The 14146-nt window shown below is 41.3% G+C and overlaps 1 protein-coding gene across 3 annotated transcripts in view; it reads left to right on the forward strand.

Annotated features, from left to right (window-relative positions):
* Positions 1-14146, forward strand: part of PRKACB (protein kinase cAMP-activated catalytic subunit beta) — a 298573-nt gene that overhangs the window by 190280 nt on the left and 94147 nt on the right. For all 3 annotated transcript variants that reach the window (XM_030205781.1, XM_030205780.1, XM_030205782.1), the window contains exons 2-3: positions 1340-1401; positions 10460-10588. In XM_030205781.1, coding sequence (XP_030061641.1) covers positions 1340-1401; positions 10460-10588 — 191 coding nt within the window. The remainder of the gene's footprint in view (positions 1-1339; positions 1402-10459; positions 10589-14146) is intronic.

Genomic DNA, 14146 nt, shown 5'->3' on the forward strand with positions numbered 1-14146 from the left:
CTAGAGCTGCCTAAGAAACAGTGCTTCTCTTACTGTGATCTGGCTTTCTGTAAACTTAAGCCATGCACTGCAGAAAGTTTGGGCTTGAAACTACAAGACTTCCTGAATTTCCTGTGTTGTGTAGATGAAGTTTAAAGAGAGCCAAATTGCAAAGCAGAAGTGGGAGAGAGTCTATTTCTTAGGCAGAAATGCAAAAGTAAAACATTCGGGGACATGAAATCTCAGACACCAAGGTACAATTTTTAGGTTACATGGCAATCTGGTACCCAGGATTTGTCGAGCTCTGTCTTAGTCCCTAGCTATACTGTTGTCCAGAATGAGGAGACCTAATTTGTTTCTCCCAGTGCTGTAGGCGCAAAAAGCACTATGTTGCTCAATATTTCCTTACTTTTTTTTGTTTGTAGAAGAAGTTTATTGAGAAATCAATACACATTTGTCCAGCAAAAACATCAAACATATAGTTTGCAAAAGCAGAACTTACTGACTGACCACTCCAACCAACTGAATTGAGAAAATCCATTCTTCCATATTTTTGTTTCAATATTTCCTTACATTTAATTTATTGCACATTTCTTTCATGATTCTCGTAATTTAGGAGTTGGCTGGGTTGAGTCTGGGAGAAACTTCTGTAGGATGGCATGCAAGGTAATCATGCTCTCCTGCTCTTCATGACTCTTCCCCAGTTTTATCAGCCAGCAGGTCCTTGTTGATTTAGGAATCAACCAATGCCTGGCATAAAAAAGGATGAAACTCTACTCTACAGAACATTTGCTTCCCAATTTTGTTTTTAAAATAGAAAATAGAAGAGACTATCACTCTTGAATTCCAGGACACACACATGTAGCTGCCTGAAATAACTTCATGCACTTAAGAAGTTAGTAGCAATGCTAGCCCACCCTCTTATATAGCATACCAAGAAAGAATTATTCACATAAGACTTTCAGAGAGAAAGTAATGTTCTCAGACTACTAAAAATCCATCTAGCTTTTATTTTTTGGGTTCCAACAGACTGGGTTTCTAAGAGAGAGAGAGAATACACTTTCTAATTGTATAAGCAGATTGCATGCTTTCTTTTGGCACAATATGTTTGCCCTTAAAAAGATATGTGTATGTACATGTATGTATATGTGTGTGTGTGTGTGTGTATATATATATATATATATATATATATATATGTATGTATATGTGTGTGTGTGTGTATATCTATACATAAAACATTTTTATCAAACCACTCCCCTTTTTGTAGGCAGTGATTTTATATATTTTCATGGGACATATATCACATACTGTGTTGTAAAAAATAAAAAATTAATAAATGTAACTTTCTGTTTCTTTTCAGTGAAAGAGTTCCTAGCCAAAGCCAAAGAGGATTTTTTAAGAAAATGGGAAAGCCCCCCACAGGTAAGGAATGAATGTATATATTTTTTATTATGGTGAATGAGACTTTCCCTCTGAAGTGATGGTCTCCAGTAATAACGTAGTAGATGATGGTCCATCCAGTCTGCCCAACAAGATAAACTCACAGCATAAGGTATGATGTAATACTATATATGCATGTGGTTTACACTGTTGAGGTATGTACACAATAAATATAATTTCCCCTAAGAACACTGTGTACTAAGTATAGGTGGAAAAAAACGTGCTACGAGTTGTACTGCTGCACTAAACAGTGGTCTTGTATTAATTCTATGACTTTTCACCTTCTTAATCGTAAGGCACCATTTCTCAAATGCAAAATGGCAATAGATATTTTTGTAAACACCATCTTTCTCTCCAGTTCCACTGTCAAGCTGATAACAGTAATAATTATATTACTGCACACCATTTCTGATTGACCATTCTGTGGTATTGCATCCTTTAGTAGGGAGTCTGATTTCTACCATTTGCGTTCATTGATTTGCTGTATGACCTCTATTGGTAACTTATGCAGATATCAAAGTGATCCATATTAAGCATGAATCTAGCAAGAAGTTTGTTCCAGGAAATATGATTTTCTTATAAAGAAATCATAATCCATGGCTCTCCCTTTTGTGAGAAAGATCCTGGAATAGGCTGTTCTGACTCAATTGCAGGATTCATTAATTGTCATTCCCTTGTAGATCCATACCAGTATGGGTTACATAAAATGTATGGATGTAGAAGGTTTATTTCTGACGCTATGCCATGATACAGTGTCTTTAACAAATACAATTCAAAACGCATTAAGGTAGGAGTTTGCTTTCCTGATATACACAACATAATCTACACTATCAATACTCCCAGCCCCACTTTTCTCACCATTCATTCCCCCTCTCAATCACTCACATAATATCAGTAGTTGAATATAAAACATAGTCACCCGTCTAATAACAGAAGAAAAACAAACTGCAGGGTGCAGTCCACCATCATAGTCCCAACTCAGGTTTTCCCTTCCCGCTCAGTTCCAGCTTGGTCCATAACCTGGCCCGCGGTCCGTCGGACTCTGCATGGCTTACTCCAATTGCTGTGATTTTTGGAAACCCCTTCCTTACTTGTCTTTGGCGTTGATGTCTGCACCTCGGGTAAATCTGTACAACCCATTGCTGCTAAAGTCTTCCACGCACCCTCTGGTTGCTGCAATTTCTGCTTTTGGTTTCCAACTGTAACCAGTAGTCCCCTCGGGTAGAGCCAGCGGTAGCGCAAACCCATTTTCTGCAGGTAGCGCATTATGTCTTTATATTCCCTTCATTTTTGCAGGGTGCCCATTGCTAAATCCTGGAAAATCTGTATTTTAGCGTTCTTCCATGTGACTTCGCCCATTTCCCGAGCCTTTCGCCATATAGATTCTTTCAGCTGAAAGTCATGATAACAGACAATCATATCCTTGGGGGTTCCCTCTTGCTGCAGTCCCAAACTGCGATGTCCTCTATCAATCTTTATTTTTGACTGTTCCTGCGCCTCTTGAGACTCCATTCTGCACAGACTTTATTGCATCTTTATACTGCTCTTCTTCTTGGATCCCTTTGAATCTCAGGTTGCACCTTCTTGAGCGATTCTCAAGATCTTCTACCTGTTGTTCAAGATCCATTCTCATTTGTCATTCCCGATTAAAATTCTTGTTCAACCCCCGCAGCTGTCCTGCCACTGTCTCGATTCTCTCCTTCGTCTCAGCCACTCTGTTACCAATGTCTTTCACTTTTTCTCGTAGCTCCGTGACTGCTGCCTGGATGCTTTTTCTGGTATTTATCATTTCAGATTTGAGCTCCTTAAACCAGCGGACTATTTCACTCTTCTCAATGTCCTCCTCTCTTGCGCTCTGCTCCTCGGGGTCATTTTCCGACTCCGTGTCTTCCGGCGCCATTTTGGCTCCTCATGAGGATAGCGCTGGGCTAACTCTGCTTGCTGTTCCAGCCAGCTGCATCGCAAACTTGTACTTCGCCAACTTTTTCCTGGCTGCCATATTCAATAGTGACCTGTTCTTTTTAATAAGAGCTCAAGTACTCTCCCGGAGTTCACCTCGCTTTTTTCACACCCTTCCGCGGAGCTCCGCAATTAAGCTGCCATCTTGCAATGGTGACGTTACTTGCTCCCCAAACCTTTTTTTAAACTCCGCTAATCTAAACACTTTTACTTCATTCTCTGGCAATGAATTCCAGAGTTTAATTACACATTGAGTGAAGAAATATTTTCTACAATTCATTTTAAATTTACTACTTTGTAGCTTCATTGCGCGCCCCCTAGTCCTAGTATTTTTAGAAAGAGTAAACAAGCGATTCACATCTACCCGTTCCACTCCACTCATTATTTTATACACCTCTATCATATCTCCCCATAGCTGTCTTTTCTCCAAGCTGAAGAGACCTAGCTGCTTTAGCCTTTCCTCATAGGGAAGTCGTCCCATTCCCTTTATCATTTTTGTACCTTTTCTCATTCTAATATATCTTTTTTGAGATGCGGTGACCAGAATTGAACACAATATTCAAGGTGCAGTTGCACCATGGAGCGATACAAAGGCATTATAACGTCCTCATTTGTGTTTTCCATTCCTTTCCTAATAATACCCAACATTCTATTTTATTTCTTAGCTGCCACCACACACTGAGCAGAGGGTTTCAATGTATCATCAACGATGACGCCTAGATCCCTTTCCTGTTCCTAACATGGAACCTTGCATTATGTAGCTGTAATTCGGATTCCTCTTCTCACTTTGCGCTTGCTCACATTAAACATCATCTGCCATTTAGATGCCCAGTCTCCCAGCCTCTTAAGGTCCTCTTGTAATTTTTCACAATCCTCTTGCATTTTAACAACTTTGAATAACTTTGTATCACCAGCAAATTTAATTACCTCACTAGTTACTCCCATCTCTAGATCATTTATAAATGTGTTAAAAGGCAGCGGTCCCAGCACAGACCCTTGGTGAACCCCACTATCTATCATTCTCCATTGACCATTTAACCCTACTCTCTGTTTTCTCTCTTTTAACCAGTTTTTAATCCACAATAGGATACTGCCTCCTATGCCATGACTGTTCAATTTCCTCTGGCGTCTTTCTTGAGGTACTTTGTCAAATGCCTTTTGAAAATCCAGATACACGATATTGACCGGCTCACCTTTATCCAGATGTTTGTTCACCCCTTCAAAGAAATATAATAGATTGGTAGGATTTCCCTTCACTAAATCAATGTTGGCTTTGTCTCATTAATACATGCTTCTGAATATGCTCGGTAATTTTGTTCTTTATAATAGTCTCTACCATTTTGCCCAGCACTGACGTCATAATTTTGAAAATGTTTTGTAATTTCTCTATCCGAATGTACCACCCTCCCAGAGGGATGGTGTATTCTAAGAAACCTTTGATAACCCTTCTTCTGCCATACCACATGAGCCAGCAACCGGCCACTCTTACTGCCTTATTTATAAGTTTGGTACTGATAGTATAAGGCCGATTTCTAGGCATGCTGATGTAGCAGTTCATTAAGTGCAGCTTCTGTAGCTAACAATTTCTGTTTAAGCTGTAGTGTGGGGGATGTATCATATGCCTGATGACACTGTACTAATTATTGCTCCAATCTTAAAATGTCACCATCCCTATGTTTTTTTTCTTTGCACTGCTGTAGGAAATGACACCCCTCAAGACTGCTTTGGCTGTCTCCCAGTACAGGACAGGGTCCTGACTATGTTGTTGATTGAATAATTTATAATCAGCCCATTTGCCCCACAAATAATCCATACAGACTTCATCATGGTATAAATCTAATGGAAACATCCATTGTTTATGCATAATTTGGTGTGTCCCCCCCCCCCCCCAATTCAACCCATATAGCTGCATGATCCAAAATCATGGTGGGATCAATAGATACGTGTGTAATATTAAAAAATGCAATTCCATCCACCAACATATAATCAATCCTAGACTGTGTCTGATATGCCCGAGAGAGATGAGTATAGTGTCCAACATCTGAAGTACACGCCAAACATCCACCACCCCAAAGTTTCACAGAGTAATAGGATCCCTTTAGTTATGTCAAGTCTGTCTCTATAGGTATCTTTCTTCATTGAGTTTTAGGGTCGTAATAGGGGATTAATGTGAGTTCTTGGACTTGGATTGTGTTTGTGTTGCTTTTATGTTTTTTTATTATGAGTTCCAGTTTATAAATGTTCTTAAATAAGTGGAAGGACAAAACTGAGGAACACAACAGTTGATTTTATGAAGAATGTAAGCATCACTAACTGAATTCATATAAAGTCAAACTTGGCAGCAAGTTTTCAGGTGGGCTTTTTTATTGCTGTACTAGTAAAAAAGGCCCGTTTCCGAAACCAATGAAACGGGCGCTAGCATGTGGTTTTTTTTGTGTGTGTGTATGTGTCACAGAGTTATTTTGTGTGTGTGTGTGTGTGAGGGTGCGGTGTGTGTGCAGGTTGTTGATGTGTCTTTTTTTGTTTTGTTTTGTTTTTTGTTTGGGGGTTGGGGGATGTGCTGTGCTGTGCTGGCAAAGTGGGTTGGATTGGTGTGTGGCTTTGAGGGTCTGTTTCTGTTGTATTGTGTGTGTGTGGTTTTGTCTGTCAAGGAGGTTTGTGGAGGGGGGTCTTTCTGTTGTTGAAATGTAAATGTGGTTGTAGGGGGTGTCAGCCTTTGTTGAGTGTTGTTTTTTTTTCCATGTTTTTTTTTTTGTGTTGTGCTGAGGCAGCAGTGTTTTTAGATGGGCGGAAGGTTGAGGAGCACGTTCTTTGTCTGTCGGTATTTTTTGGCCGTTTCAGGGCTGCTGTAGGAGAATGCTGGAAGAGAAATGTGCTGTTGGAAGCAGCGCCATCTTTTTCCATTGGGCTGGGGTTCTGGGCATCCTGGAGGTGGGTGACGGCTTGCCTGAGGACGGGGATGGTTGTTTTAAGTTGGCGGAAGGGAGAAGAGCACGGTCTCGGGCCGTCGGGGGGTGATCCGGTATGTTTGGTCCATTTCAGGCCGGCTGCAGGGGAATGCTGGAACATTTATGCGCTGCAGGAATCAGCGCCGTCTTTTTCCGGGTGCTCGGGGAATCCCCGAGGTGGGAGACAGCTTGCCTGAGGCTGGGGATGGTTGGGCACGTCCTTGGCCGCTTCGGCAAAAGGGGAAGAGGAAGGGGGTGGGGAGTTACCTGCAGCCGCCTGAGAAACCATGTATTCTTTGTTTGTTTTGTATTATTAGTTTGCATTTCTGTTGAAGAAAGAGTGGATGCCTTTCGAATGATGGAGGTGGTGTGCGGTTGTTTTGTTAGTTTGGCAGCCAGTCTCCAGCGATTCCTAGGCAGGGAAGGAGTACTCCTCCCCCTTCTTTGGTCGTTGTTTGCTGCTGGCTGGGTCGCGGGTGATCCTTCCAGCTGGGCCGCAGCTTGTCCTGTTCGCCCACGTCCCAGATGGTGACGGGCACGTTGTTTTCCGGCTCCTCTGACTCCATGTCAAGCGATCCCAAATATAGTCTGTGCTATAGGCCCTCTGGCACTCTTCAGTACTGGCATTAGGCATTTAAAAATTTCCCCCCCTCCTCTCCCCTGGTCTATTTTTTGTAGATTTACACCCTATATGTGTGTAAATAAAGAAACTGACACCTGTTATAAAAAGAATAATAAAAAAAGTTTTATTTTTGTCGACTGCCCCCCGTTGGGCAGAAGCATCCGAGGAACACTCAGATGGGAGCGAAAGTTATTTTTATCAAGAATACAAAAAGATATATGTGCTTAGCAGGAATACAGAGATATATTTGCTCAGCTTTAATATTGCTTTTGCTCAGATCACACATATGCTACTCTGTTTATATTCACTTTCTTTCACACTGAACCCAATGTGTACGTCATCAACCCTCTCTCTTTGAAGCTCGTTCTCACATTTCTTATCTTACAAATGGCTGCAATCCACATTCTTTCTGGTACCTTGCACAGACTCTCTCTCTCTCCCCTTTACAGCCTCCTGTCTCCGCTTCACAGTAGGCTGCTCATCTCAAGGTTAATTCTATAACTCCCTCTTCGTTCTATGACTTCATTATTGTTTTCACAAGCCTGTGGACTCATATCTCTTTTGCCTTTAATGCCTGCATTCCACTGACCATAGAAACTTCATACAATTCAACAGTTTTTCATTATATTTCTGTTCATTATTATTAACATTTTGTACATACCTACAGCAGGAATATTCTTCTCTCGTTCCAGCGGTGGTTCTGTGCTCTCCGTGCTGCACAGATAATGAGCCATTCTGCTGGGGAATGCTCCTCCCTTATTGTCACGTAGTTTCCTCTGATTGGTCCGTCTTACGTTGCCTAGTGTTGCCTGGGAACGGTGTTGTGATGGTCCTTTGTGTTTCAGAATGTTGAGGGTGTTTTTTCTGATTGGTCCATCATGCGAGGGCGGGGCAGAGAAACATGGTCAGTGTTCTGGCTTCACCACCATGAATCCATGAACCCTTCACTGAGTGACTGAGTGACTTCAGAACGTTGTCTTCAGAATGTTGAGGGTGAGTTTTATTATAGTAGATTTGATTTGAGTCACTACATATAATTTTATCGCTCTTTCTCATCTTACTGTCATCTCAGGGCTATTATACATGTTAACCACCAGTGCTCAATGCAAGCACTACAGCAGTTTTGTCTAAATGAGGAGGATGGTTCATCTGTCTCAAGCTATTTCTGATTATAAGGTGTTTCTTAGAGAAATTACTTGGCTTCAGCTTCCCTTTTAAGAGGAAGTTGCAGCCCTAGATGTGTAAAAAAAATAATAAGAATAATAATTCGTAAGAAAAGGAAAATGAACTAATATATTTGTTGAATTACATTAACCTGCACTGTAAGGTTTAAGGACATGTGCTCAGAACATAAAGACCATTTATTTAACTTTTAAATGTTTATTTACAATACAGGTAATGTAATAATGTTAAAAGAGAGGCAGTTTTTAGGAATCTTTCACAACGAAAATGTGCTACTAGATTAGAAAGTCTGAATTATAAACTAGGCTGGATCAATGGGAACTCACTTTGATGGAGGCTGCTGGTTGGAGTGATGGAGATCCTTGCTGGAAAAGAAGTCTTTTTGTTACAGAGTTGTTGCTGGAGCCTGGAGGAGAGTCTGGAGAGTCTTATCTTGGATGTGTGCCCTAACTTGACATTTCGTCCTTTAGATTGTAAGCTCCTTTGAGCAGGGACTGTCCTTCATTGTTAAACTGTACAGCGCTGCGTAACCCTTGTAGCGCTCTAGAAATGTTAAGTAGTAGTAGTCCAGCAAAGTCCATGGAGGTGCAGATCAGGAAGCAGCAGAGAGGCAAGAGAGCAGGGCCAGAGAGAAGAGAGCAAACTAAAAATGTTCCAGGCTTTTTATAATTTCATGTTGGACCATAGGCTGAAGTCAGGTGGGGTGTACTCCATCCAATGAAAACTCAGGGATAGCTCAAAGCTGGTTCCATCTAGTTTTGAGGTAGAGCATGGTAACTGGTCATATGTTTTAATGACCTCATAAGAGTTTCTGTTTGGACATCTGCTGTGATATACATCCAGAAGGCATCTGACAGGATTAAAAAAAGGCTTTGAGAGTAGATAGGCTTTCTTTTGTTAGATTAGATAGGTAGATGGGCTTTTCAGTCTCTGAGTCATTGTCTGTGAGGGCTAGATGCACTTATCAATCGTTAGAGCCCTTCCCTTACCGATTCCCTTAGCGAATTGGTAAGGAACGGGCATGCATCAAGGAATAAGAATGCAAATGAGCTGCTCGTTTTAGCTTACTTGCATTCTCTATTCCATCGTCGGCCTCTATTAAACAGTCGGCCAATCAGCCAGTCGAGCATGCACAGAGCAGCCAAGCGTTATGCTGGCTGCTCTGCACATGCCAAGGACGTCCTTTATGGACGTCCTTCACTATAAAAAAAAAAACTCCCTCTAAAAAGACGTTCTTTTTACAGGCTACAAGCTAATGTACAGTTCAGAGGCAAGAGAATAAAAACTAACCTGACGATACGGAGGAGCCTTCCAGCCCAGAAAAGCTGCTTTTTATTTTCTTTCAGCCTGGCACAAAGGCAAGCGACGCTTAAGCAGTTTTCAGCTTGCGCCCCCAGGATCGGGACGTGAGAGGACACAAATCAAAACTTCTTGGACGTCCCTCTCTCCAGGTCTCTCTCAGCCAATCACAGCGCGTTTAGCTGATACTGGTAACAGCTAAATGCGCTGGGATTGGCTGAGAGAGACCTGGAGCTGATCAGCTATTCTATTACTTGTTCTGGAGTGCTGTATTTTGTTATGCCGTTTTGATAAATGTTCAATAAAGACTTCATACAACTTTAAAAAGTGGGAAAAAATCCAAGTGCTTTTTTATTTTTTTAACTAAACTATTAGTGGGATTTGAACCCGCCACCTCTGGATTACAAGACCGGTGCTCTAACCACTCGGCCACAACTGTACTTACTTGGATGCCCCTCCCTTACTTCCAGGTCTCTGAGCTGAGTGAAGCACGGCCAAAAAGGACGTTTTTATTATTGCGTTAAGGACTCCTTAAGTTTAGTGCATCTGGCCCTGAGTTTCAGCCAGTCTTTTTGATTGCTCTCAATATGCAGACTTTTGTTCTTTGGAGATGTTGATTGACTGTAAGTATCCACCCGGCTAGCTTTTGTTATCAGTAGTCTCCAGGGGGAAGGTGAAAGTTCAGTTTATCTGATAAGGTCTTTGCAGCTGTATATTTTATATATACATTTGTATCTGATTCCAGCAAAATCAATAACTCTGACAATTAAACTCATATCATGCTACAGATGAACCAAGGTCTGAGGCAGAAATTAAGCAGAGGTGTCCCACTTGATAATGACTGAAGCATTGGCTATCTCGGTTTTAAATTTTATTTGTAATGTCTTGATGGAATAAGTAAAGTTCACTGTAAAATAATAGTAATATCTCAAAGCTCTCAATGTACCCGTGATTTATAGTAGTGCAGAGTGCAATCAAGTTTGAGCTAGGTAAACATCAGGTGGATAACTTGTTGTGTATGCTCACACAGAATACTGCAAGCCTAGAAGACTTCGAAAGGCAAAAAACCCTTGGAACAGGCTCATTTGGAAGAGTTATGCTAGTAAAACATAAAGGTACAGAACAGTATTATGCCATGAAAATACTGGACAAACAAAAGGTTAGTGCATTTTTTTTATTTCTCTTAATTTTCCTATGGTGGATAAGTCATACAGTGCAAATCGTTTTAATATCTTTATCGTACTTGATAGTCAAAAAACGTTATATGTTATTAGGGGCAGGTTTAAATAGCTCAAACTCTTTTCAGTGTATATGGCCGGATTGTATAAATGGCACTCAAAAATGGGTACTGGAAAAGATCGACGCTAAGTGTGATTGTATGAATGATGCATGCCTTTTATAGAATTGCACTTAGCACCAATTCCTGCGCCTTAACTTTGAGTGCCAAACCTGGACCTGATGAAACCTGGTGTAAATGCTGGCACCCAAGTTGGGTGCACTATCCCGTTATTCAATAACAATGTGTGCAACTTTTTGGGATGCCCCTGCCCATGGTCCTCTCCCTCCCTATGAGATGTAGATGCTCAGCATTATACAATAGCCCACAACCAGATGTGTGCAAATCCTAATCAGTGCCAATTGTCAATAATTGGTTGTTAGCACCCAATTATTGAAGATTAAGAGCTCACTAGCCAGTTAAGTTGCATGCAAATCTTGGGAGCACGCTCAAATCTGGGCACCACAAATAGAATCTGGCAGTTAGTTTGCATGTCTTAGAGCTAACTTGTAATTGTTTCCTTTTCAGAACTAGCAACCACAAAACGTGCATGCTAAAATTGCCTGCAGGTAAAACTGTGAGTAGCTAAGCGAGGCCAGAATGAAACATGTACATTATTTTACTTTCTCCAACCTAGACACATCCCAAGAACATATCTTTTTACCCCGCTAAAAATATTTACTTTTACCCAGGCAGATGAGGACAATTTTTCCATGTAAATGGGTTTGAAAATTGACTTCACTATTCTTTGTTCCAGTGTCTGAATAGTATGTTTTGCCCATGTGAAAAGAGAGCTGTTTTTGTCCTTAATAATGTAAATGCAGCCCTTGAAGTTCCAGGAATGCATGATGATAAGCAGAGGCGAGAGGTGATCTCCATAATGTGATATGTAAATTGGTCTGTATATTATGTAGGAAGAACATGCTTATCTAATATAGGTTGATAGTGGTTTTACTAAATGATGCACTGTGTTCCAATTTCATGGGTATTATATTTTCAGGGTTTGAAAAATTTGCTCTACTGGAGCAAGTGGATTTTTTGTAAAAACTATGAAGATTTGGTTATGCAGTCTTCATGTGCAATATCCCTGCCCATTTTCACAGGTAGTGGTATTCGCAATGTTGCCATGTGCATATTGTCACCTGGAAGTGATCAGAGATATTTGAACTCCCAAAAGTGCTTCATCAACACAGTCCAAAATGAGTCAAGGAAATTGTATTCACAAGGTTAACTCTATTACTGGAGGAAAAGACCTCAGAAGCTTAAGATGCTCTCAAAAACTGTGTCAAATCTTCAAAAACCTCCAGATTAAAAAAAATGTATTTTGCTTATTTTTTTCTAAAACTTATTTTCATATGAGTTTTAAATACAAATCTGCTATTATCAAAGCTATTAATAAATACCCATTCTATAGTGCCAGACAAAAAATTACTTCAGCTGATGAAAAAACACTTATCCTAACCAGACAGAGGTCATCCGTTTCACTCTATGGCTTCATTAGGGGCTTTAGTTATGATATAGTTTCCATTGAAGTTGTATTTGCAGCTTGCTTTAAAACACACCACCCCACTTCTTTGCTCAGAAAAACAAACCTGTGGTTAACTTCATCATGCTTATTCTCTTCTTTAATATATTACTTAAGTTATATAATTTACTGAATTTTGCTTTACAAGCATCTGCACTTAAATCTTCAAAATGGTGCTCGTTAAAATAAGACATCATTCTTGAACAGGCCAATCAACATATTCATATACAATCATATGATCTACAAAGTATAACCCATGCAGTATTTATACAGTCAAGAAATCTTATCATTTGTTCAAAAAAGCACATGCTATTCAATATTGATGTTCTACCCCAGCGCTGTTTTTTTCGGTCTCCTTCCCCCACCCTGTCTAACCTCCTTTCCCTTCCCTTCCCTTCCTTTCCATCCACGTCAGGCATCTCTTCTGTCTTCCCTTCCCAAGGTGGTGTACTGCAGAAATATTCTGGACATAGACAACAGACAATGTCATTCAGAAAATATATTCAAATAACTGTACATATTATGGCATCGTATTCTGTAATGTTGACACAAAACACAATGAAACATCTTAACACAGGGTGCAAGCAGAGGTAGAAGACAGATAAGATAAACAAATGTGTCTCACATCTCTTCCTAACCTACTCTTCCACAGTCATATACAGCATTTCCCCCATCTCCCTTTTCCACCTTTCCTCCTGTCTAGTAGTATCTCCCCTGATCTCCACTACTACTTCCCTCTGTATCCAGAATCTCCTCCAGACTTTCTTTCCAACTTCTTTTGTCCAGCATGTCTCCCTGATTTCCCCTTTCCGTGGCACTGTCTGTTGTAGAAATTGAAAATGGCAGTGTGGGGCCTCGGTCGGCACTCCACTGTGTGCTTAGCTTCTTTCAGTCCGCGTTCCACTGTGCTTAGCTTCTTTCAGTCCGCGTTCCACTGTGTGCTTAGCTTCTTTCAGTCCGGGGGGGGGGGGGGCTGTTATCTGCTTCTGCCTCAGTTGAAGGGAGAGGGGGAAGAGAGGCAGGGAAAGGTGCTCCTCTGTTGCCACTTTTTTCGTGGAGGAAGGGTGAGGTGTTCCTCTTCTGCTACTTTCAGACCCCTTTAGTGGGTATTTCTATGCTACCTCTTCCATCTCTCTCCCTCCCATATTATGCCTGCTAACTTGGGTGAAGGATCACCCCTGCTTACCCTCCTCCCCTACTGGCAGCTTTCTTACCTGCAGGGGGAGTCAGGTTCTGGCAGCAATAGGGGTAGTTGGAGGGGGGAGGGGCACAGACAATGGAGGATCCTTTGCAGGGGCCTCAGCAGGGCCGTGCCTAGGGTCTCTGGCGCCCCCCTGCAGACTATCAGTTGGCGCCCCCCCCCCCCCTCCGTGAAAATGATCACGCCCCCCCCCCATGAAAATGATCGCTCACCACTTGCCACACTGAAAGAAATTGTCAGCAATATTCTTAGAAACAAATTGCTATACATTGCAAAATAAGATAGCAGATGTAAATTCTCAAAGTGGACATATTCCAAACGCTAAAATGAAAATAAAATAATTTTTTTCTACCTTTGTTGTCTGGTGACTTTCTTTTTTCAATCATGCTGGTCCAGTATCTGATTCTGCTGCTATATGTCCTCTTAACTCCATTTCCAGGGCTTCCTTTCCATTTATTTCTTTACTTTTCTCCTTTCTGCTTCATTTCTTGCTCTATATCCATTTCCAGCAATTTCTCCTCTCTCCCTGGGTCCTGCCCTCCCATCCATGTCCATTCTTGTCCCTCTCTGCCCTTCCCTCCTCCATCCATAGCCAGCAATCCTCCTCTCTCCCCTCCATTTCCAGCAATTTGTCCTCTCCCTGGGCCCCCATGTCCATCCTTGTCCCTCTCTGCCCTTCCCTCCTCCATCCATAGCCAGCAATCCTTGCCTCCTC

This window comes from Microcaecilia unicolor, chromosome 6, assembly GCF_901765095.1.
Source record: "Microcaecilia unicolor chromosome 6, aMicUni1.1, whole genome shotgun sequence".
Classification (NCBI taxonomy): Eukaryota; Metazoa; Chordata; class Amphibia; order Gymnophiona; family Siphonopidae; genus Microcaecilia; species Microcaecilia unicolor.